At 35.1% G+C, this 26,594-nt stretch overlaps 1 protein-coding gene across 4 annotated transcripts in view; it reads left to right on the top strand.

The window, feature by feature from the left end:
- The window catches only part of TBCK (TBC1 domain containing kinase), a 165,012-nt gene that overhangs the window by 115,238 nt on the left and 23,180 nt on the right, over positions 1-26,594 (top strand). For all 4 annotated transcript variants that reach the window (XR_013999264.1, XM_081143832.1, XM_081143833.1 and 1 more), the window contains 2 exons: positions 18,686-18,861; positions 25,821-25,980. Coding sequence is in view for 3 of the 4 variants with exons in the window: in XM_081143832.1 (XP_080999958.1) it covers positions 18,686-18,861; positions 25,821-25,980 (336 nt within the window). In the remaining variant the exon portion in view is untranslated. The remainder of the gene's footprint in view (positions 1-18,685; positions 18,862-25,820; positions 25,981-26,594) is intronic.

Here is a 26,594-nt window from a genome sequence, read left to right as displayed (position 1 = left end):
GGATGTACATCTAAAGGAGAGCTAAACACCATCTCCTAAAGTTATTCAGCGCAATAGATGATTCAAGAATAAAAAGTTTAGCCTTGCATCTATTTTCTTTATTGTGTATATTGTAATATCAGCATCAAATGATCTCTCCTTAAGCAATCTGGAACTTTAGGGCACTAGAGCAGATACAATTTTAGTAAAAGACAAAGACTGGAAATCCTTGTAGCTAAATATAGGATAAAAGTGGTCAGCCCTATAGAAGGTAAGTAAAATAAAGAAGTTTGATAGAAAACAGTATCATTTAAAATTGTTTTCCATAATGTGTATAATGTATTCTTAGCACCTACCCTTAGTCCAAAAGTAAGCTGAAAAAAAGCCAGCATAAGAAAATAGGGGTAGTTGGATTTAGTGATAAGATATCAAAAGAACTTGACTTGCTTGAGTAAAACATAAATTTTTCTCTTATAGTTCAAGTTTAAAGGAGAAAGGCAAACAAATTCCTAGACTGACATCTTAAGGAGTTCATTAAGAATTCTAAACATCCTATCAAAAGTTGCGTTTACAAATTAGACTCTGGAACAATCAGCTGAGTTAGCCACATGGCAATATACTGTTACATAATATTGTATTTTTTTTTATTTTAAACTATAAAATAATGCCAAATAACATAAAAAATTATTTTTTGCATAATATATTTTTCACATTTTAAATGTCAACATAAACATACAAAGGATTAAGCATATGTAATATCAACATTGAATTATATGCATAGTGGGAGAAAAAGGTATTAGACAAACATAATCTGAAATGAAATCTAAAAGAAATTTTTATTTTACTTTAGAATATATTTTATATACTCTGTATATAGGCCTACTAATAAAATACAGATAGATAGTCTTTAGAGAATTTACTTTTTTAACAGTGGAAGAAAGAAAGCATTGTTAAATACTTGATTCAAGAAGAAACAAACAGCAGCTGATTCCATTTCTCCATGGAACTTTTTATTTATTTTACTACATATTCAAAGTACTGCTAAATTTATAATATATGAAAGAGAATTCAGGAAATCATTTGGAAATTTATCATCTTGAACATGTTCAGTGGAAGCAGAGGATTTTCTTCATGGAGAGCAATAGAAGACAATTGCTTTTTTGATCACAAAAAGCAATCAAATTTTTAATGGCGCAAGGTATCACCTCTTAAAATGATAGTGAACAAAATTTGTCAGCAATAAGAAGAAGTTTCTATAGTCTTAAACATAATAGTTGATTGCAGGATAAACTAGGAGTCAATAAATTAGTTACCCAATAACTTAGGCTGACCCTGGTACTTTACGTTTTGTTTTGTTCTCTGTACAGGTGGCAACCATCTTCACTAATAAACTGTTGCTGGTTATATGTGGCAAAGAATTCCTAGTTAAGTAAATAAACCACTAGGTTGAGAATAGATGGATCAGCGACATGTGTTATGTTGAAAATTAGCTTAGACTATAAGATAATTGGGATGGGGAGAGGAATGGAAAAAGTCACACACTCAAGGGAACATTAATGTTGGGGAAAAAACATACTTAGCATTAGATTAATAATTTTCTAAACTGGGGGTAATTTTTGTGATACAAGCTATGAAAGTTAATTTCAATTATTTTCTCTGCTGGTAGAAGTACAAAGTAATTTTCAATTTGTAACAAAACCTCTGTCTCTCACCACCAAAGTCTCCCTAGGGCATATGGATAATCTGTGTAATCTTCAGTATCTTTTACCAACTTCTTCCTGTCAATCTACATTTTAAAAGAGCAAACTTCATTCTTTAGTTATTCTTTAGCCTTTATTTTCAGTATGTCCATACGTGCAGATGTATACCAAAGTGAGAGTGAAGCATGGTTAAGCCAAGCTGAGTGGTGTTTTTCCTTGTTCTCATTCTGAGATTATTTACCAAGGTTCTGCTGTGTTCATTTAAATATATATATTCCTGTTTACTTAGATACATGTTTAAACATTAAGTGGAACTATTAGAAGGGGACTGGGCGTTATAACTTAATTCTGTGACCATTAGATTTGTGAAAAGGAGAGAAATTCTTAGAATTCTTCAGGTGAGATGCCTGGCAGTTCCTTATCAACACCACTGAATTATTGACAAATTAACTGCTACTGATTCAGTCTCAGCTTTAGCTTTAGTAGCAATAGAATTACATGTGTAATTTTCAATTTCAGGAAATTTATAGACATACTAAAGAAAAAGTATGTTGGAGACATAAGGTCTTTGAACCCAATCGAACTGTTGTGAATGTGGGTGCCTGTGGTTTTCCAGAGGACATTTTTATTATTAAATGTGCTGTTTTCTGTTTGGTTACATAAGCTTTTTGTCAGATTTAGACTGTTTTTGAGAGTACATAGTATTATAACAGAAAGTTACTCCATTGTACCTTTGCTATAGTGTTACATTTTTATTTTGAGATTCAAAACATCTTATAATCATTTAGCAGTCTTTACAGAACCAATTCAGTCCTTCTGTTCTTATTAAGTCTTCATAATACTACCACCTACATGTGGTGAAAAGATATTACCGTTGCTCTATGTGTAAAATACTTCTTGGGCAGATGTTATTTTTAAGATATTGTTATACATCTGTACTCAGATATAAACCTTTTCAAGTGATGATGGAGCTTCACAAAACAAATATTAAAAAGAGGACATAATGCAATATTTCTCAGATCATTATTTAATCAAATTAGAAGTAGTAAAAGTAAAATAAATGCCCTCTTTTTTAACTCTTCAGAAAAGGAAAATATTTTCCTTTGAAAATTCCAAATAAAATTTCTATAATATCTAGAAAATAATATGAGAACACTACACATCAGAACCTATAGGATACAGCTAAAATAGATATTTCTCTTATCACTTTTATAATGCCTTATAGGTACAAGATATTTATTGTCTTTGTAAAGGTTTTTACTTCAACTAGCTTTTGAAAGATAGATAGGATTTATATAAGTAAAGGGGATCAAGCATTTGTTTTTCATCACCATGAGCAATCTCAACACCACTCTAATTAAAGATTTAGAGAATATTAAAGTAATCATGCATATTCATCTGATTTTGTTTTACTTACTCTTTCCTGTGCATACTATACTGTGCTTTGGTAAAGAGCCCATTCACTGGACTAGGTCACATTTCCTCTGCAAACGAGGGAACTTGCAACACTATGGAGTTCTACTGTTAATGTTCTGGTGTATTAAGTATGCAAGGGCCAAGATTTTATGATAACACTCAGCTCGTGACTTTGAATATTAAGTACTTAAAGCATTGAAAGAAGCTGAGCAACTGTAATTAAAATAAAGGAGTTCTTAAATACACAGACCTGAAGTTATATTTTAAATAGCTTAATGTAGTTACTCTAATCATGCATGTAATCATCTTTGAATTTACCTTTCTTGAGTTTTACAGTCTAAGCCTACCAGAGGTCCTTTCTTATTAGTGGTATCACCATATTGTAAGTGCAAGTTGTACCTAATTTTTCTTACATTTTATTTAAGTGAGTTTAGCAGTTGTATAAATATATTCCACTCTATAGTAAATATCATGGGGGAAAATGTATGACTCCATATATAAAATGAGGCTACTTAAGTAGCTGAAGGAAGAGAGAGGAAAAGGTGATCAAAAGAACTTACATTGATTTTAGTGTCCTGTATTTCAATTAATTATGAGCCCAAATACTGAGAAGAACAGTCTTAGTGGAAACTGAGTCTTTGGCAGAAATTACCTTGGCTGGTTGAGGGGACAACACACCATCAAGATTTCTGAAGTCCATCTAATGTTAAAAAGGGAATATTGCTATGAACAGTCATTTCGAAGCAGAGCTGATCCTCAGAGGAGAATATCGTTGACCTGTCGCTAAGCTAAGTCAGGGTTTATTTCTGTTAGTCAAAGAGAGAACTCTTCCAACCTGAGTAGAGCTAGTGGTAACCTGTTTCTCAAGTTAAGGAAGCAAACAGCCTGTGTTGAGTAGTCTGTCAGAATCAGACACTTCATCAAGGACCTGCTGGTTTAAAAGTATGTGGGAAAGCTATATCTCTTAACATTATATTAAGGAAAATGAAGTTTAAAAGAAATATGCTTCGTTCTTTTGAAACTTATACTACTTGTTATTCTTTAGTGTTTAATAATTTAGCCAATTGTTTTCTTTACATATAACTTGTCTTCTATTTATTATTTATAATAGCCTGTCATTATATTTTCATCCTTTTTGCATGAAAATGAGGTTACCAGATTATCTAATTATTAGTTAGCTATTCACACCTGAAAGTTGCATTAAACTCCCCAGACAAATTGTTGGTGACAAATATCCCTATATCTGTGAAGAAGGAATAAATGATTGCAAGAATATCACATTGTCTCAATTACACGTGAATCTAAAGACAGAGCATATCACCATTCTGCAATAGGTCTACATTTACATGACTAAATTATTCTATTATGTGTACACATACACACAGAGCACCTACCCTCTAGGGCACCTTATTTTATTTTTTTATCTTAGAATAAACTTTATTGAAAAAGTAATTTTTCTCCAGCATCATCCACTAACGAGGTTGCAGCTTTGACTTTTTCTTTTTTAAAAATTTATTAGGGTGACATTGGTTAATAAGATTATACAGATTTCATGCTAAGTGAAATAAGTCAGAAAAAGTTAAGAACCACCTGATTTCACTCATATGTAGGATATAAAACTGAACGCAACAAATGAACAAACAAAAACACCTTATTTTTATGCTCACCTCACTTTATATTCTACTTTCTCCATTCTCCTGACAAAAGTCACATATGATTCTTTTCAACTGTGTTTCCAGTTGGTCTCTCTGGAACCTTCAGAACAGTTAACTGTTTTCTCTTTTTCGAACATCACTTTTCCGGGGATTGTGGTACACCCCGATTTCCTTTCTTCTGTTACCGCCACTCAGTACTGTCACTGTCTTCATCTGTCTGTCCATGTCATTACATATAGTATCCTCGGGGTTGTGTGTAGGCCGCCTTCTGTGCTCTCACAAGGCAGATCCCAGACAGCCCTACGTACTCACCTCGTGCATTTGCCACGGCGCCTTTTATTAACTCCAGCTCTGGCCTCTCCTGTTAGCTCTGGGAAACCCATGTAGCCAGTGCCTACTCAACACAAGCGACCTCCACTTCAGCGTGTCCAAAACTGAACTTATTTTCTTTTCCCCTTAAAGCCACCGCTCCTTCAGCATTCCCTCTGTCAATAATCACCATTATCCTTTCCCAACTTCAGTCAGTCTCTCGATTTATCTTGGCTCCTGCTTCTCCTTCCATATTCAATCAATCAAAAAGCCCTTTTCATGAATCTCCCTACTGTTATCTCTGATGCCGTCATTTTAGTCAAGTTCATCATCATCTCTTACCTGCTTTCCTACAACAGTTTCCTGCATCCATCCCTTCTTCCTCTCTAATCCATTCTTCAGACTGTAACTAACATAATCTTTTTAAAAATTTTTTTACTTAAAACAACAGAAGTTTCATTGCTTCATATTTCTGGAGGTTAAAAGTTCAAAATCAAGGTGCTGGCGGAGCCACGGAATTTCTGATGGCTGGAGGTGAGAATCCTCCTTTGCCTCTTAAAGTTCTATTTCCTATAAGACAATGTATCTGAAAGATGGTCTTCAAGATGTTCTATAATACTTGTTAAAAATGCATGTTTGAAGATCCACAAACATCCCATATCTACTAAATCAATCTCTGAGGGTTGACTCATGGAATCTATGTTTTTACTAAGGTCCTAGGGCAATTCATAACATATGTGCTTACAATTTTCTCATGACTTTGCTAAACAAATGTTTATTCATGGGGGAGGGGCTCAATGATAAGACATTCATATTTATGCTTATCTTATTTTTGTATTGATTCTTTGTATATATTTTATACTAATCTACTTGTTTTATAGTTATTTATGGCTAGCCTTTTTTGGCAAGTTAACTTCCCTTTCATGAACCAAAACAACCACCTGTTTCACAACTCAGCAAGCTCAGCCTGCAGGCTCTCTGAGCCTCTCCTTTTGTTTTTACTGCCAAGGACAAGCCCTCTTATAAACCTCTCTCTTCCTGGCTCCCCCACCCCTCCTTGTTCTGCAGTCAGAGGTACTGACCTATAACATGAGTATTTCAAAAGCTATTCATGTGGAAATAAATTAGAGTGAGAAATTCACCCAGAACTCAAAGACTTAAGTTTCCTACTACACTTTATGATGTTTTCTCTCTTGAAATCAGTAAAAGGCAACCCAGTTAAATCAACTCAGAATGAATATAGTGATCTCAGTAATAAGTACAGGGTGTTAATATATGAGTACATATGAGTATAAACAAAGTTTTCATATAACATGTAAAGCATCAGTAACTGAAAGTGACAAACTGTTCTCCCTCCTGAAAACGTAATAATATGAACAATTTTGCTTCAAGAGAAGAAATGTAAAGAAGCCAGAGAAATGTTAGTAGGGATTAAGAAAAACAGAAGAAGGATAATGATTTTTTTTTTAAAGTCTTTAGTTTTACTTTTTTTCCCACCATTTTAAGAGAATTTTGAATAAGTTTTATTCATTCAGCAAACATTTATTGAGCACCTTCTCAAGCATTTGATAATTTAATTTGTTAAGACTTTATAGTTACAGAGAGCCTCATTTCATAGTAGTGTGGACTGCATCTTGTCACAGTATCTTGCTAACTGAGGGTACTTGAAGAAAGGTGGTTGGGAACATTCTTCAATTCAGGAAAATCAGCAATGCCCAGCCTTACCCCCATGAGCACCATGATGTTCATTTTCCAGTTTCAAATGTTGTCTAAAACAGCCTTTCAAGTCTAGAGTTAGTGAAATTGTCATCATTTTATATAAACTTTCTTTTCCGCAGTATATAAGTTCCAAACTTGAGTTATAATTTAATTCAACACACCAGAAAACTATTTGGCAGATGGAAATATTGTATCAGGAAGGGATAAAAACATGTTTTAGATTGTTTGAAATGATAAACTAGACCAAAATTTCAAATTCTTTGTAGAATGAAACAATTAAAAATAAATAAAATAACCAAAATAACTCAAGGGTCATTCTTTTTTTTTTTTTTTTTAATTTTTCATTTATTAACATGGTATGATGATATGGTTACATGCATACATTCTGAAACATATTAATAAGGACTTTTTTTAAAAAATATATCTTTATTGATTTCAGAGATAGGAAAGGAGAGGGAGAGAGAGAGATAGAAACATCAACGATGAGAGTCATTGATCGAGTCCACAAGCCGGGCATGTGCCCTGACCGAGAATTGAACCCCTATCGCCTGGATCCTAGGTCGATGCTCAACAGCTTAGCCACGCTCTGCCGGGCTCAAGGGTCATTCTTTATTTCTAGGTCAAGAAACTGTAAATTAGTGATACATGGTTATCATTGCTTTTCCTCAGTGACCCTTCATATTTTCCTCATTTAAAAAATCTAATTATTTAACTGCAATTGCATGAAACTTGAAACATTTATATGTTAAATACCATGTCACTGTATTTTTAAACATTTACTATTATCCCTTTTTTTTTTTGGTAAAGTTATCCTGGTAAATTTCATAGTTGCATATTAAAAATGTTTTCTTCCTCTGAGTTATAGCAATCTCTGAGGTCTTCTCATCCTAACTCATCAAATTAGTAAATGCCACTTTTCTGAATGTGGACATTTCAGTTGTGCACAAGTCTGTTCTGAATGGAACAGTGCCCTGTAAACAAGGGCAGAAAAAAATGCCCAAAAATAGAATTATGACTGAATGAGCACTAGAAAATTTCTTGAGTATTGTATTGAGGAAGATCTTTCGGGGGGGGGGGGGGGGGGAGCAGAAGGGGTGTTGTCCTGGGAAGGAAAAGAGATGTTTAGAAGTTTGGGGTAGGAGGATGTTGGGCATGAAGTTCTTGATGGGAAACACAAAAGAAGAAAATAAATATTATTGTCATCTTTGGTGAAAATAATAATCGTCATGATATTCCATAGAATATCCTATTTAGGACTGGCCCAAGCTAGCAGCTGCACTGATCTGAGGCAGCTCACACTTCCCTGCAGACCTCAGAGGACGCTTTGACCCGGCATTAGCATATCTACATTGCAGCTGTTACATTGTGACATTTTTTATTCCTTTGCAGCCCAATTTAATTCACTATTGATGTGAGACAGCTCCTCTAGCAATGTTTTTCCACCAGTAAGTCTATAGAATATATTTTCTTCATGAAGAGTGATGGGCACAGATAGGATAATTCCAACTTCTAATGAATATCTGGGGCCTTGCACTGAAAACTTCCTTTTGCAGCCTCAAAGTACAGTTCATGTACCAATGACATTCCATGGCATTTAAAAAGAAATGGATTCTGGCACAATTCTACAGAAAGGCTAGCAACAGCAGACATAATTGATATATACAGGAGTCAGCAGTCTAATGACTTTCACAATCCCAGGGTATAAATGTCCTGTTTATTCCAGCCCTTCTCCCAAGGTATCCTATAAAATATGCAAAGTAAATAAATAAAAAATGTTAAGTGAGAAATAAACCTACTACTAAAATTTCAAATTGTTAACCTGACTTGTACTGTGCTAACACAAGATTTAACAAACAAAGGTGTATAATGAAAAATGAAAAGACAGCTTTTATCTGCAGCAGTCTCACATCTTCCAGGGAATCATTGCTAAAGATTATTTCTTTCTTCATTTCCTCCAAAGTCAAAATGAGCAAATAAAAAAGCCTTGTTAAACTGGAATCCTTCCAAATTATATCAGTATGAATTATAGATTATAGTTCAGAAAACCTACAGAAATTAAGTAAAACAAACACTTAGCAAAGAGTAGTTGAGTCATATAGACTTAGTTAATAGATTTAAAACTTTTATACTTGTCAAATAGATATTTGAATTAGTTTAAGATTAATAAAATGTTTGTTTTCTTTAATAAACTAAATGTTTTCCATTGGTTCTAAATACCCCTTATGATAAATTAGATTCCCACATGTATTTATATTCATTTCTGAATTCTTTTTTCATTTATATTTATTTCTTTCAGTTTATTTCCTTTCCAGTACCAAGAGGTTATTAAAGTAATATCACACATTTGGCACTGTGTTTTTACATGAATTGTAGAATGTCTTTTTCCTTCTTCCCCTGGGGAAAAGATCATTTTGGTATATATATTGTGATTGAATTAGATTTATATATAAGTAGGGAAAATGGACATATGACATTGTTTTATTTTTTTCAAAAAAAGGGTATGTCTTTCTACTTATTCATCATCTTTTGAAGTTCCTCAGTGGCATTTTATAGTTTTCTTGCATGTTTCTTGTTAATATTATTCATATTTTAGCCTTTCTGTTGCTATTATTATTGGGATATTTTATTTTATTTTTTAGTTTTTTAACGTATAGAAAGACTGTTGATTTTACAAGAAGTTTGGTGTAGTGATTGAGAATGCAAATGTGATTTTTTGAATCTCAGCCCTGTCACATCAGCTATGTCATCAGTTTCCTTGTTGTCCATAAAATGGAGATAATAACATTAAATACTTCATAGGATTATTGAGAGAATTAAATAGTTAATGTATGTAGGGCACTGCTGGCGCCTGCTGGACACTGTAAGTTTTCATGATCACTATCATCATCGTCATTTACCAGCCACATTCTTTTTCTCTCATTGTTTGTAATAGTTTTCCAGCTGATTCAGACTTTCCAGTTACATATCATCTGCAAATTATTGATAATGTTTCCTCTTTTCCAATTTTATACATTTTATATCTTTCTATTATTAATTGCTTCACCCAATTCTCCATAACAGTGTTAAATAACAGTGGTAATGGTGGATTTCTTTATATTCCACTTAGATAGTTTGTAATGTTTTGTTGTTTTTTTTGTCTTAAGAGAGAAATTTCCTCCTGTTATGAAAGTAACATGCATTCTGATTTCTTAAGAGTTTTATTTAATGTCTTTCAACACATTGTTCTAATATTCAGTAGGAAGTTAAGATGAGCCATGACTCCTGAGCTTTGTTTTTTAATTATGTGTCAGTTTTTGGAACCAGCTCTAAATCTAGGCTCTTTATGCGGAGAGCATCATTCCTATCAGAAACTGCCAAACTTTTAGGTTAAGCCACAGTTATATTTAAGGCCTATCCTAGCCATTGAGTGGAAATATCACAAGAATTCATAGAATGGGCAATCCTGTGGTTTTGGGAAGGAGTTAGAAGAAAAAAAAATGACTAGACTTGAAGAGCAGTGAAACTTCATTGAAAATTTACCAGCCAAAGTTAAATAATTTTTAGTTAAATTTAAAACACCAAGAAATTCACTGTGTTTTGATTGATTTAAAAGAGTGATTCACTTACTGTAACCGCTACCTCTTCTGCTCTCACTTCAACCAATTTAAACTATGAAATATTTCCCAGCTACTTGTCTTGAAATGCCTAAGTTCTTATTAATCTAAGTTTACATAAGCATGCCGTGCTCTACAAACAACACTTTGCTGAGCCTCAGAATTTGAATTGCTCCTGAATCCCTTCAGTAGAAACTCCTCTGGTGATGTTAAGTATTATGTACAGGTTTCTGATTTTTGTCCCTGCAGGTAAGCAAGGATTTTGGGACCTGTTACCAGTGGAAAAATCAATCAGAAATAAGGTCGTAGAATTCTAGAGCTAATGAAAACATAAGATATCTACCCCTACCCCTTCCTTTTATACATGAGATAATTGAAGGCTAGAGAGATGAAATATCTCCAAAATGTTATTGTATCTCAAAGGGAAACTTACTCTCTTTACAGAAATTTAGGTTACACACAATTTTTAGGGGCACACCTGTGAAGATTTTAGCATAAAATCCATAATCACGGAAAAAACTTTTATCTCCACTGTTCTTTGTGTTTCATATTCATGTATATTATCTCTCTCTCTTATTTGAGGGAAAAAATATCTCTCTAGTGTGAGAGCTACATTATGCAGCTCCCAGAGCATGACGGTTTTATTTCCAACTCCATTTCAGATGCTATATTTCTAAATCAGAAATAGCACCCTCTCCGTTTCCTCTAAAAACAAGAGGGAGAAATAAAAACACCTAAATACCACTGAAACAACTTATTGTTTTAAATATATGGATACCTACATCTTTGTAGATTGGTAATTTTTGAAGGTAGTTTTTCGTTGTTAAAATTCCTTTGAGATGATAGTTAATGTCTGCCTGTGCCATTCCCAAAAGCCGGTCACAATATATAGATATGCCTGCTAAAATTAGGGTTTCTTCTTGCCATTTTTCCTTTTTCTTCAAATTGTTTACTCTTTCTTTCTCATAACTTAAACTTCAGTGTCTATGCTGATAATTCCAAAAACATGATCCGCTAGCCATGACTTCTCCCAAACACCAGTTTCTGTCTCTAGCTACATTCTCAACACTTCAATTTGGTAGACCTTATGCAACCTCAATTTTATATATCTAACTCTGAACTTGTCTTCCCCTATCTACTGTCTGTCACTGTTACTGTCTTCTTTTTCCCAAATCATCCATGTTCAAAGCATAAGAGCCACCATTTACTCAACCCTATCCTTTATCTTCTGTTTTCTTATAGTGCCTTTCAGGTCTTTTTTGCTTCCTTTCCCCTTTCATGAATACACCCAATTTTACTGATGCGCTGCTGAGCTCTAGGCTCTCTGCTAGGCAGGTGAAGTGTCTAGACAAACAAGTCCTAGTGCCTGTTTCCAAGGCGTTCATGGCTCACTGGAAGAGACCAGTATCAGTATGGGTCAAGGGCTATAAACCTGAGAAACCGGTCAGGGTGAATTGAAAAATATGAAAGGATTTTAAAAGAGAGAGGCTTTATTCAGCATACTAAAGCCCTCGAAGTAGAATCAAAACACCTTTCCAGTGTGTTTGATATTATTGCTTCCCAGAGAGTAATATTCAATGAAAACCCCCAGATCTTTACTTGGCAAACTCCTACTCATTCTTTTATTCTCAACTCAAATGTTACCTTTTCAAAGAAGTGTTCCCAAATTCTCCACTTCCTCCTAGACAATGACCCACTACTATATCATGACAGAAACCAGGTTGCAGTGATCCAGGAGTGAGTGGGAAGAACAAAGTAGAGATGAGAAATAGAGGGATAGTAGCTGCAGAAAGACCCACCCCTTGGAAAGAACTTTTATTATTTACTATTTAGTGTTTTAATTTATTTTTCACTGTGGATAGGAAAATAGTGGATGTATTTGTAAGCCAAGGAAAAATAGTGGAAAGGGAAAGATTGAAGGAAAAAAGAGGACAATAAATAGAACAAAGCTTTCCATTTTCACTGTTGTCACTTAATCTAGATCCTGATAAAATTCACTTTCTAACAAGTCTTTCTCCCGCTCAATTTTCCCATCTCTATTTCTTCCTTCAGAATATAGCCAAAGTATTATTTCTAAGATACTACTGCAAACATGTAACACAGTCCTCCAAAAATCCTGCAGTACTTCTCTGTTTCTTGTATCCTCAAACCTCCATGTCTTTCAGAACCCTCATGATCTGTCCCCTCTACCTATCCAGTGCTGTTTCCCTCTGATTCCTGGGACAGACTCTCTGCTCAGTAAGACTAGTCTCTTCATCAGCTTTCTCACACCCACTGACTGTGAGATCTACAGGAACAAGTATCTTTGTTTTGTTCATTACTGTATCCCAAGTATGATGCCTAGTTCCTAATAGGTACTCAATAAATTTTTGCAGAATGTTTCCTTGCTCATTTACACTTTAGAACTCTTACAATTACCCACTTATTCACACTCTTCTCTTTTCTACTTTTCTAAACCCTACTGATTTTTCCTGTCTCAAGTTCCACTTACTCTAGTAGTTTGCTAAGTACTCTGCCCATATTGTGCTTCTTCCTTTCCCTGAATTCTCATAGTGTGTACCTGTGACCTATGTTACCCTTTATTAATATTTTTATTATCACCAAATTGTTTTGCCTATTTTCCTAAGGATGGTTTGTTCCTGTGTTTATTTTTTGCTTTTTTAATATTCACCTAACTCCTTTCAATTAATTAGAGTACATTTTGCAAATGTTGAATAATAGTAGCAACTGTCCTTTTCAGTCTTTCAGGTAAGGAAAAGGAAGATGGCTGTGAGAAATTATTGAGGAAGATACAGAGTTTAGTGTTCTCGATTAACCGTCACAGTGCCTACAGGCTAGAGACAATGTGATGATTTGCCATCCCAGAAGTCTTCATCTAATAATCCAGACATGAGAATAGATTCTACTCTGTAGCATTACTTAATCACATTTGATTCCCTCATTCGCTGATTTTATTTTATTTACTCATTTATTTAAATAGCTTTTGAGTTTCTTTGTGCCATACCTTGTGCTAGCTCTTAGAGATAAATATATGAAAAGACATGGAACCTGCATTCAAGGATATTGTAACTCAAGTGGAAACAGACAATATGTTACAAATATAATAATTACTATGTTGGAAGTATATACATATTGTTTGGGAATATATACATATCCCATAGCACTATAATACAGAGGAAAAGTAATAAAAAATTTATAAATATTATTTATTTATATTCAACAAATATATTTTAATACCTTTTACATGTCAGGTAATATGCTGGGTCCTGGGAAAGAAATAGGAGTAAAACCCATTTTCCCTATCCTTGAGGCGCTTTCAGTCTAATGGGAAGTGAATAATCCTGTTATGATAAACATGTTCACCAGATACCTGTGGGGACACAGAAGAGAAACTGAATTAGTCTATCAGGAGTTAAAAGTAAAGGCTCTCTTCACAGAGAGAGTAATGTGTGAGCTGATGCTTGAAAGGTGAGCAGGGTTCATTAGATGGACAAGGTGTGGCATTCCAAGCAGAGGAAACAGTGTGTACAAAGTTGCAGTGGTATGAAAAGGCAATAGTCTGCTAATGCTGAGCATAAAATTCAAAGTAATGAGGGGTAAGGAAACGTAAAACATAGCAAATATTTGTTGAACTCCTACAGTGTGTGAGACATCATTCTAAAATACTTTATGTAGGTGAAGAAATTGTGTAGAGAGGTTAAATATAATACCCAAAGTCACATACTGATAACTGGCCCAAATTTGGGTCCAGGTATCTGACTCCTAAGCCTAGAGCCTATGGTCTCCTGTCTACTATAGACAGAGATGACTTCATAAAGGGATTTATGTACTATACTGTGGAATTTGGATTTAATTATCTCATTGTCTAGAAGCCATTGAGATGTTTTTAATTATAAAAGTTACATGAGCCCGGCCAGCGTGGCTCAGTGATTGAGCATCTACCTACGATGCAGGACATCGAGGTTCCATTCCCGCTCAGGGCACATGCCTGGGTTGTGGGCTCGATTCCCAGGAGAGGGCGTGCAGGAGGCAGTTGATCAATGACTCTCATCTTTGATGTTTCTATCTCCCCCTCCCTCCCCTTTCTCTCTCTGAAATCAATAAAGACATATTTAAAACAAACAAAAGAAAAAGTTACATGATCAATTATTTTTAACTCAAATGGCATTGGGAAGATGGATTAGAAGGGATGACTTTTGGTAAAGAGGGAAGCAGAGAAAAAAGGGAAGAAGAGAGAGGTAGACAACTTCTGTAGTCCATGCAAGAGACAATGAAGCCCTGAGATAGGGCTATGAGTTGGAATAGATTCAAGAGGTACTTTGGTGGAACTTGGGGACATGTTAGATGGGAACAGGAATAAGGAAATATGAAGAGTCAGTGATGTTCTAGATTTCCATCTTGGGTAACTAGGTTGAAGTGAGTCCCAGGACCCATGGCAGAAAATATGGAAAAAAGTTCTGGATGCCAGCCCTGCATTCTCATGTTTAAATGCCTCTGTAGTTATTTAGGAGCTTTTACATATGAAACACAAGTGTATACAGTTCTACCCTTATGGTTGCTGACTGCATATGCAACGTAAGTGTATGCAGGTATACTGTCATTAAAAGTCTACAATTTCAGACTCTTAGCAATCATGACAGAGTCATTCTCCCAAAAGTTTAATGGACACAGCAAAAAGGCCTGTCTTATTACCAAAATGTGCTTATTTGGTTAGTAGTATCGCTAATATATCTAGATAGCCATTTAGAGAACCCACTGTGCTGAAAGATGATTTTTTTTTATTCAGACAAACTGATTTCTAATATTTGGGCAACTGCACTTAATATGCATTGTATATACAGGTTCTTGGACAGAACTGATAATTAATAGATGTTTCTAGGGTTGCTGTATAGTTATCCTAAATTCTTCTACATTGTTTATAAGCAAAGTCCCATAAATTTGAAATCATCCTCACACAGGACAGTACCAATATCTGTGATACTAAATGAGACAAAAATTGTACAAAGGAAGTTTTATTTTTATGCCTGTAAGTGGAAATTATACAATGAATAGTAAAACTGCATATAAGACTGTCTAATAAAAGAAAAAACTACATTCTTTTTTTTAAATTCTCATCTGAGGACATGCTTATTGATTTTAGAGAGAAGGGAAGGGAGAGAGAGACTCAGACAGAGAGAGAGAGAAACATCAATGTGAGGGAGAAACATCGATTGGTTGCCTTCCCATATATCCCCAACCAGGGATCGAACCCGAGACCTAGGTATGTGCCCTGACCAGGAATAGAACTCTCAGCCTTTCAGTGTATGGGACAATGCTCCGATCAACTGAGCCGTACTGGACAGGGCAACATTCTGTATTTTTAATATTCTTTTCTTTTTTTTAATATATCTTTATTGATTTCAGAGAGAAGAAGGGAGAGGGAGAGAGAGTTGAAACATCAATGATGAGAGTCATTGATCAGCTGCCTCCTGCATGCCCCCGACTGGGGATTGAACCTGCAACTCCAGCACATGCCCTGACCCGGAATTGAACCGCGATCTCCCGGATCATGGTCAGTGCTCAACCACTGAGCCACACCTGGCTGGGCTAATATTTTCTTATACATCTTAAAGCAAAGTAGTATAATTTATCCTAAATACAATTTACTAATCTAAAATTAATTTTCAGGGAAACTTGTATGCATTATGTTAAATTTCTTTACTGATACACATAGCTAAAAATTTGGACATCTATGGATTTGTCAGTGATTCTTCCCTCCTTCTGTCCTTACCATTTTTACATAGCAATTGCTCTTTCCTTTGAAAAAGTCTTCATATATGATGCTTTTGATTGAAACCAATGCCAAGGTCAAATCTTTTTTAAATCAGTCAGTTCTTCATAGAGAATACTTTGGTCAAATCCTTCATCAGCCAAGGTGCACCTTTCATTCAAATAAAACCTGTGTTTGAAATGCCATATTCATCACTAAATGACTAAAAGCAGAACTTGGGTAATCAAAAATTCTTTATTTTATCTTCATAAATGTATGGCTTTGTGTGAAGTCTGGGAAAAATACCTATAGAGATGGCAATCTAATGAAAAAGGAGATGGAAGCATTGATTGTATGGCTTGCTGATTTTAAAGCTGTTTAATCTTTCTGAAGCCCTTTTAATTTCAGAATGTTTAATTCCTAGTATTAAAACATTAAAATTCCTAATGACTATTTTTTATTAAAAGCCAAAAACCCAGAAAGCTTAGCAATTTCCATTTCTATTTAAATGTAATGAAGTGAGAGAACAAGTAGTTTACCACTAAAGAATTTATGATATAGGCAACCCAAGGGATGAGAGCCGACATTCAAACTCCAATTGAAAATAATTCTTTTTCAAAATTGTTTCATATGCTTTATTCTCTCCTGCCTAGAAATTCTAAATTGAACATTCTAAATGTGAAATCCCACAGTGGAATTCAGAGACAAAATGTGTAAATGAGATAATAATTAGACTCAATTTTGAAAACATATTAAGTATATAAATACAGTTCTTTTTTGAATCCCCATGTTTTCAATTAAGTGAGTTTTGAAAGATTTTAAAATCTTAAGTTACATTAAATAAGTTTTCAAGAGTGAGTACTAGTGCTCAATAAATTTATGTTGAACTCAGTTGAGTAGTATTACATTGTTTTTTATGGGGGAGACCTTTCTCCCTGCTAAGGAACATGGAGAAAAATTGTAACTAGCCCTTAGTCTGAATCAGTCTTGGGCCATATAACAGACACATTAGACCAGCGATTTTCAACTCATGTGCCACTGGTGTAACACAAGAATATTTAAAACATGCAATACCTGACTATTTAGTCAGGGTTACTGACTTTTTCCTTAGATTGTCAATAAATAAATAAATAAATAAAAGACAACAGCCAATAGAACAATAGCCATCCAGTATGAATGAATTAAAATTGTACCTATTTTTTTTTTTTTTTACCAGATTGGCAAAAAATATATTTGTGTATGTGTGCCACAGAATTTTAGTATTTAGATTAAGTGAGCCATGAGATGAAAAAGGTTGAAAATCACTGCATTAGACCATTGAACTGGTTTGATAAGTCTGGAGTCTGATTTTACCTCCTTCACAATTTAAGATACATGTCTCGACATAGGAAACATCCAAACCTGTAAAGAATTTTTAAACCTGTAAAGAATTTTTATGAGTTCATTTGAGCCAGTTGACAACAATTGTTGAGACGTAAAATCTCAGCTGATTGAGAGAATGGCAGTTTTGCACCATATTTTATACATTAGAATCAAAGGAGGCGGCCTAAGAAGGGTTACATGAAATTCGTTGGTGGTCGGTTAGGGAGGTGGGAGAAAGCAAAGCTGGGAAATCTGTAAGGTTGGATAAAGAGTAAAACAGAGACAAATACTTTACATTGGTGGGTACAGGATAGTTAACATGTGCAGCACATAGAGATGGTATGCCGCAGAACAAAATAACAGTGAGGGGTCCCATGGCCTCCTGCTCTGGAGATTGTACCCTGAGGGGTCTGGAGAAGGGGAGATTACACTGACATTCCAAAGGTATGCAAAAAGAAATAGACAGGATCAGTTAAGGTAAAGGCTGACCTTTCTCAAGGAAGATACTGGCCTAACACATGACTACCCAGCATGAGTCACTTTTAGTTAGGACTTTTTATGTTTTGACCATCCTATGTGGTTACTTTAGGTCTCTGAGTTTGTAGGGCCCACCATGCAGGCCTCCCCTGTGATCGTCAGGTTTTGTATGCGGTGCCTTTTTTGTCCACAATTGTCAACTTAGTTTACTATCCAAGAAAACATCATTCATCTCTGATGATCTAATTTTCACTCAACCATTCATATATAATATAAATTAGGTTATAAAAGTCCAATACATATATTAGAACTAGTTTCTTTGGTATGTATACTGAGTCGCAATGCAATTTCTCATATTACCAGGGCTGTAATTAATGCAATGCATAACAACAGTAATTATACTAAAAGAAAAGTGAATGTGCTTAAAAGAGCTGCTTTTAAAGATACACAGTACTCTCATAAGGAAAAATCTTTCTCATCTCTTTTCTATCACACTTGAACTAAGCTTTTAGTAGGCAAAAGAGTAATGTTTTCCTATGTGTGTTACTAATAAAAAAGTAAACCTCCATAGTAAGTAATACAGTTACACAGTAGACTGTAAGATAGTTTCCTGTTCTTTCATAGGCTATAGTGATTGATATGAAGAGCCCAAAGATATTTTTACTGGCAATAATTTGTCTCTCTGTGATATTCTCAATATTTGTGTTATTTGTGCATTTCTTACAGTCAAGAGAATCTATCCCATTAAATGACCTAAAGTCAGAAGTTTCACCCCGGATTTCAGCAGAGGACCTGATTGACTTGTGTGAGCTCACAGTGACAGGCCACTTCAAAACACCCACCAAGAAGACAAAGTCCAGCAAACCGAAGCTCCTGGTAGTTGACATCCGGAATAGTGAAGAGTATCCTTTTCAAATGCAACTTTAAAGGATGGTCCTGCCTTATTTATATTGTTTCCATTTACAGGGCATGTGGTAAAAACAATGAACATGTCTGAAATTCCTCTGAATTCAAATAGCTAAGTAAATCTCAAAACGGATGCCAGAATAGACTTGCATAATGTTTTATAAGATAATATTACATACCAGAAACCTTAAAATGTTTTCCAAACAAAACCAGAATGTTGGGGATTTTTTCTTGGTTTTTGTGTTTCTCTGGTGTACATTGCTGTCCTTGGGGGATTTGAATTCCCCTATTCTAGATAAAAGTTCAGCAAAGATGAGAAGTACTTACCTGGTCTGCCATAGACCAGAGAGACTTTGCCAGATCTCAACATTAAACTTATATTTATTATAATTTTCAAAATATTGGCTTATAGAGAACATGTTAAAGTATTTTCCGCTGACATTAAATATGCCATAATTTCTGGTGATTTTGCCTGAAATTAAACTATAAACAAGTACAAAATAGTAACAGTTCAATCTTTCTCTGTATTTTTGCATCATCTGTTAGATTTTCAAACTTATTTTTGAACAGAGCAACTCCCTTTTAAAGTAAAGTTTTTCTTTGAAACTCAATATATAAACTATAAATGAAGACTTTTTATAATTAATTTCCTTCATAAGTTAACATTTATAGAATTTACTAACTATAAATGAGGATACTAGGTAAGCGAAGGTTAGCAAGTTGGTGGTTTTTCTTATATGCTAAAATTGCCATGTAAATTTTCATGTGCATATTTTTAATCACAATTTGTGAAATGAAATTCAGACCATACATTTACAGAACTCCTGAGGCAATTCACAGAATCTTTGATCACTGAGAATACAATTTGAGAGGTCACTAATTCAAATGATATATCCCCATCTCTTTGTGAAAAGTTACTATCTTTTATCCCTAAACTGTGAGACACCTGAATTTGGAGAGAGTATAAATGTTCATGTCCCCAGTTGTTAGGCCTTCAGGGATGTTGTAAGTTCCTTAGCAGAGTAGGCGAGTGGATTTTAGAGGAGGGTAGGTCCAAGGGAATGAAGAAAATAAAGTCACCTATCTTTCATGGCCCTCCCAAAGGACCAACTTGTGACATTTTTTAAACCCCCTTTCGAAAGCCTGCTTTAAAACCAAGTATTCTTAAAGTTGGGCCATTTATCCTCACAACACTGCTAACTTTTTCTCTCTGGTATCCACTTATTTTACCACATACCTACTTCTTTTCTACCTCTAAATGCCAAATGTTGGTACTTGTGTATCAATCATAGTCCTTTGAAAGAATCCACAAGCTTAAACTCTTTTGCAAGAGTCATTAGTTATCATTTGGTCTTGTCTAGTATCAAGAACACAGTGAAGCCCTAGCCTATTTGGCTCAGTGGTTGGAGCATCGGCCCACAGACTGAAGCGTCCCAGGTTCAATTCTGGCCAAGGGCATGTACCTCGGTTGCAGGCTTGATCCCCGGCCCCGGTCAGGGCACGGGAGGCAACCAATCAATGTTCTCTCTTACATCAGTATCTCTCCCTCTCTCTCTCTCCCCCACTTCCACTCTCTCTGAAAAGCAATGGAAAAAATATCCTTGGGTGAAGATTTAAAAAAACAAAAACAAAACACCGTGAAGAGTGGAGAGCTGTGGGTTCTAAGGCCCCCTTTGACTGAGGGATCTAAACTGCCTACCAATGGCCTTCCAAGGCTGGAAAACTCATAGACCTCTCACAATCTCTTACATTGCATACCAACAGATTATATTATGAGGAAATAAGTAATATTTCTTTCTTACTCCATTAATCTTAAATTCTATTCTCAAGGAATTAGAGACAGGGGGAAAGTTGTACCTAGTAATGAAGAGATTTGTAAATTTAGTGATTCAAGTTAATATGTTAGAATGTGATATTTGATTTCCTTAGATGGTATCATCATTAATAGCCACCAATAAATATTACTCTCTACAGTGCTAATTTTTTCAGAAGAAGGTATAAATAGTTCTTATTCACTAGATTGCTTTTAGTATGAAGAATGTGAAACATTAAAATATTTTATCTGGAAAGTAAATGAACAGTGAAAACAATATGTATTAAGTGCCAAATGAATGGTACAAACAGCACATCAGCAAGGAAGTGATTTCTCTTTAAAAGAAGCAAGGAAGGGATAGGGTTCACGTCCTTTTAATCTTTGTAGTCCCAGCACCAGATTGGCACTTAGAAGGTACCCAGAAAATATTGATATAAGGAAAAAAGCAGGATGCCAGACACAGTGCACCACACTCTCTTACCTGTACCCTTCAAAGTTATAACAGAAAGAGATGGTTGGCAATATGTCAACCCTTTTGCATCCTGAGGCCTTTCTTCCTTTAAACCCAAATGCAAGACAGTACTTACAAGAAGTCAGGGGAATCAAAATTTAGAGCTAGAAGCATTCATCTAACCTAACATTCATTCATTCAGCAGCTATTTCCTGGCTGTCTTAGTATGTGCTAATCCGTAGTTAGCGCACTAGATTTTGATGATTTGTTGGTGAACAAAATGACAAATTCCTTGCTGTCATGGAAACTACATTTTAATTGGGGAGACAGATAAATATATCAATTGTATGATCTTTAATAGCAATAAGTGCTATACATAAAAATAAAGCAAGGCAAAGGACAGAGAATGGTAGCTTTATAAAGTACTCAAAGAAAGCCTGTGAGGAAAGGTGGTATTTCAGCTGAGCTGAATGATGTAAAGAGGCAGGCTATAAATGAGAGGGGAGGAGCATTCCAGGCAGAAGAAGCGAGAGCAAAGACCCTGGCGCATGAACATGCTTGGCTATTTTGAAGCATCAAGACCAGTGAGGAAATAGATGAAGTCAGAGGCGATAAAATCACTGAAGCCTAGAGAATGTGTGGTATGGTCAGAAATCTCTGCAGTGTGATTTTAGAGTTACTATCATGCCATTAATTCCTTGATACCTATAATCACTAATTTCTGACAATCCACAATTAGGGATTTATGCTGTTGGCTTAAGATTTTTTAATAAAATGCAAATTTGTATGGTACAATATTATGCCTTACCTGAATTGACTTCTAATTATAGCTATCATTAAGCTCCCACTGTGCCAAGCATGGTGCTAGCCCTACAGTGTAGATACTGTTAATATCTCTATTTTACTGACAAAGAATCTGAGGTTTAACAAGGCTAAGCAACATGCCCAAGACCATATAAGTGGCAATTGGTAGATCCAAGTTCATGCTCCTCAGCTTTATGCAAGTGTCTGTTTGGTCTCTGCATAGGGCTGTTAAGCACAAACAAGATTGAGGCAAATGAATTAATATAAATTAATGACTGAATGAGACATGTATTGATTCAAAACCATGTGATCAGATGCTATACACATTCCTTCGGATCTTACACACAAACAGCTATTACTCTCAGTGCCTGAATATATAGGGCACCTAATCCCAGGTGAACAAATCTTACCAGACACAGCCACAGATTCAAGGAAAACTGAAGCATTTTAAATTCTGGAAAGCAAAGTTGGAATACTGTGAGGGAGGAAGCAAGTTAGAAATGTTTTTTTCCTATGTAATGACAACTTGTAATATTTAATCCATTCACAAACTGTATTAAATTTTCCCCAAAACTGTCATTCACCAAGATGCTGATGTTTTAAAACTTAACAAATTAAAGCCTGATGAAATCCTCATAATATTTTTTAAAGGAAATATTTTTATAGGCTAACTCTTAATTCTGACCAGGGTAAATCTTTGCAATTAAACTCTGTGACTTTACCTCTCTGTTTAAATAATGAATAGATATTTAATACTAGCATATTTTTAAAATAATTTTATATCTCCCTTGCCAACAAAATGTAGCATTATACAGTAGAAGAAAAAAAGAAGGAACTCTATAACACCTTTTTCTTCCCCGTGTGGGGAAGGAAAGATCTGTTTTGCTTTTATATATTTTTACACAGGAAAACTTTGTCTAAGAGAATTCTTACATTTTCATAAAGGTGAAAATTTTGCTTTTCTAATTTACGCTCCCAGGAGGTTAAATGTCTAAAATTAAATTTCATCTCATCTTTTTTACCTATGTAAAATAATTGAAACTATTGTTTATGAACGGATGAAGGCAATTTTCTCCTTCAGCAAAATAAGCTGCTGTCTACCAGTGAACTTAAAGGACAGTCTTACTACCCCCTGACCTTTCCTTTATATGTAGGGGAGGAAAATCTTTTTCCTGTCCTCTTCTAAGTTCCTGGTTGGGGCCCCTATAACAGAAGACAAATTAACAAGAGCAAAGTGTACAGATGTGTTTAATATAACTTTAACGTGACATGGGAGCTGTCACAAGGAAGTGAAGACCTGAAGAAGTGGTTAAATCTGAGCGGTTTTATGTTAGGTTTGATGAAGTGTGGAGAGTCCTGGGAAAATGTGATAGGGCAAAAGGGGCCTGAGCCACGTGTGGTGAGCTAGGGGAAACTGAACAAGGCCAGTGCGTTCAGGTTCTCTGTGTCCCTCCACCCTGTGACAAGGATGTTCCTATCCTCTGGGATAGGAAAGGCACTTCTCAGTTGCAGGTTTTATGACCTGAGTCAGGGGAAGGTCAGAAAGTCCTTTCTGCACATGTTTCTCAAATTTCTTCTGTTTAAAATATTCAGTAAGCCAAGGTGCTATATTTGGGGGTAGCATGTTCTGAACCCCATCACCTGAAATTCTGTTAAAGCTTCAGTCAATCTCAGGCTTAATTTTTTTATTTGAAAAACACATACACTTGGTTGTTTGATTTTCAAAGGAGAGAACCTGATTGACCGGCCTGCATCAGATATCCCGTCACCCTTCCTCCCCCTCCTATGCTGTCAGTCATGACTGTGGCAGGATCATCTGATACAAGCATGACAGCCGAGGCTCCCCCTTTCATCAGAGTCAGTGTTTGAGGCCCTTTCAGCAAGAAAGTGGGGGGTGGGCAGGCAGCTCAAACATGTCTGCTACAGTATTTGACCAAGATAGGTTTGTATTGCTTTTGCTACTATAAAAACACTAACAAACAAAAAAAAAGTGTTCACAGTTGATAAGGGTTGTTTGATAAACAAAAACTTTGTTGCAACTGATTCAGACTGGCAGGTGCATATACATTTACGGAGAATATTTGAGTTGTTAGGTTCTTTGTGGTATCAAAAATTTTTATTTTAAGGTATGTTCTTACTGAAAATAAAAGTATTATCAGAGTAATTACATGCTGAGAACAAAGTCATTACTGGTCATGAAAACTGAAGTTGAGAATATTGAATAATTGTTAACATTTGAGAAACTAGTGCTGATGAAATCCAAGGAAGATCTACCCATGATCATAAATTCTGTGTCCATTCTAGGAGACTCTAAAACAATGTACACTGAGATGCTAATGTTTATTCTATCTCTCTTTTCATTCTCAGAACTTTTTATAGTCCTTTATTAGTGCAAAATGCTCTTCTCTAAAGAAAAGTGGAAGAAGCAGCTGACTAAAAAATTTTAAATGTAAAATGTATGGTCATCCTGCACCATCATTCTTGAGAATAGGAGCCTCAGATTTCTCCTGTCTTCATTCCATCCCTTCACCTAATTAACTTTGATTAATTCTTCAAATTTTAACTCAGCCATCACTTACTTTCTCAGTGAAAACCTTCCCGGTCCTCCTCAAATGGATATGTCCTATCAAAACATCATATATGTCTCCCTTTAGACCAGTTTTTACAGTTGTTATTTTTTTATTTGCATAGTTATTTGATAAATAATAATATTTAAGAAAGTCTTGCTCTATATGAATAATCATCTTTTTAATTGTACTTTTTAATTACTTGGAGAGGTCATATATTTTTTTCTTTAAGAACTTAAGATATTTCTAAATATTTTAAGCTAATATATGCTTTTCATTCCAAAATTAAAAGTTACAGTCAATGAAACCATCAGAACCCTTCTAAAATGCAAATATAATAAACAGCACTTCCTTTAGAGACCATAAATTAAAGAGTGGAAATATCAGCTAAATTTACTGGAGAAATAAACCTACAACAGAAGCGTTTCCAACCAGTGCTGTTGACCTCTAACAATTTTTAAATAGAGTTCCACTTAGCAGTCGCTTGCCCAAAGTAGATAGGCGTTTGCAGTATCAAATTATATCTGAGAATATCTACTTGGCTGTATTACTTTCAGAGCTTCAAAATAATCATAGGAGTAGTAATGAACTTAAAGGCATGATTATTATGCGGCCCCTGCGATTGCTGTTGATTTGCTGCCTCCTGTCCACTTTCTCAGTCCTTCATTTAATAAGGAAATTCTTTACATCTTTGTCCAGTCATCTTTCTTTATCTGTTCCATTATACTTTCACATTTAACTTCTTTTTTCCTTAAAGGTGCCTTATTTCATTTAGATAAAATACTCAAGTGAGCATGGAAGATGTTTAGAACTGTCAGAAGTTCATAAATAAAGCCAATGAATCACCAAAGTAGTAATTAGTAACAGTTTATTGTGCACACACCAAAAAGACAGTTTGCAAACTAAAGCACTCAAACCAAAACATCAAATGAGGCTCAGAGGCATATTGTTAGAAAGTAGCTTATACAGTATGGAGGCAGAGACTGTCTATTGGTCAGAGTATTAGGATTTTCTTAAATAAAAGGGAATTGGTTAGTGGTTACTTCATATCAATTAGGGGAACAATTTAAGTTTCACTTATGATTTTCAGAGGCATAAGCAAGAAGTGATTCAGGTCAATCAGCCTCGCTTATCTTGGAAAATAGGCTAAACTAAGCTTTACTTGTACAACTAAACTGGTTTTGTCTGCTCAGGGAATTTTCAGTTCTGGTCTCTGTTTGTGTTTGATTTTAACATTAACATCTCCCGGAAATCAATTACCTCTCTCTCAAACTCAAGTCTGCACACAAATAAATGTTTTCCTTAAACTTTCCCTCTCAGTTTTATTCGGGGTCACATTTCAGGCAGCATCAACATTCCATTCAGCGCTGCATTCACCGCAGAAGGGGAGCTGACCCAGGGCCCTCACACTGCTATGCTCCAAAGCTTCAAAGGGAAGGTCATTGTCATCGTGGGGAATTTGGCAAAGCACACAGCAGAGGTAAGTGTACTCAGAAATGTCATACGTGCATAATGATGAGTTATTATTTACCTGACTACTAGAATAGATTGTCTAAAAGTTTGTTTCTTCAGGAGTTGGTCACATATCAAATGAACTTTGAAGGTCTACCTATATTCTTACATAGAAGAGTTTGTCTACGTTTTTCCAGTAAAAGGATTCAAGCTTTCTTCCTCAGTGTGCAGCATCGGGTTCAATAATAAGTTTAGAGAGATCCAAATGATAGCCTAATAGCCTAAGGTGTTCTTTTAAAAAAAAAACAAAAAAAAAACTGCTTTCTGAAATTGCAAAGAAGTAACTTCAATTCCTTTCATTGGACAGAAACATAGGGGCTTGATTAGAGATTCTGAAAGCTCATGATGGACTTTGTTGGATTTGGGGTTTTGTGCACTATATAGGCTCAAAGCTTTTTGATGATAGAGAATTCAGGAAGGATATCAAGTTTAGATAGGAGGAGTACATGAAACAATAAAACGACTTTCCTCTTCCCGGCTATGTTCTAAGCAAATTGAAAATTAGAGCAAGGAATATGAAGGTCATAGATATCACCTTCTTTTTTTTTTTATTTTTATTTTTTATATATCTTTATTGATTTC

This window comes from Miniopterus schreibersii, assembly GCF_964146895.1.
Source record: "Miniopterus schreibersii genome assembly, chromosome: 1".
NCBI classification, from domain to species: domain Eukaryota; kingdom Metazoa; phylum Chordata; class Mammalia; order Chiroptera; family Miniopteridae; genus Miniopterus; species Miniopterus schreibersii.
This window is presented reverse-complemented; position numbering and strand designations above follow the sequence as displayed.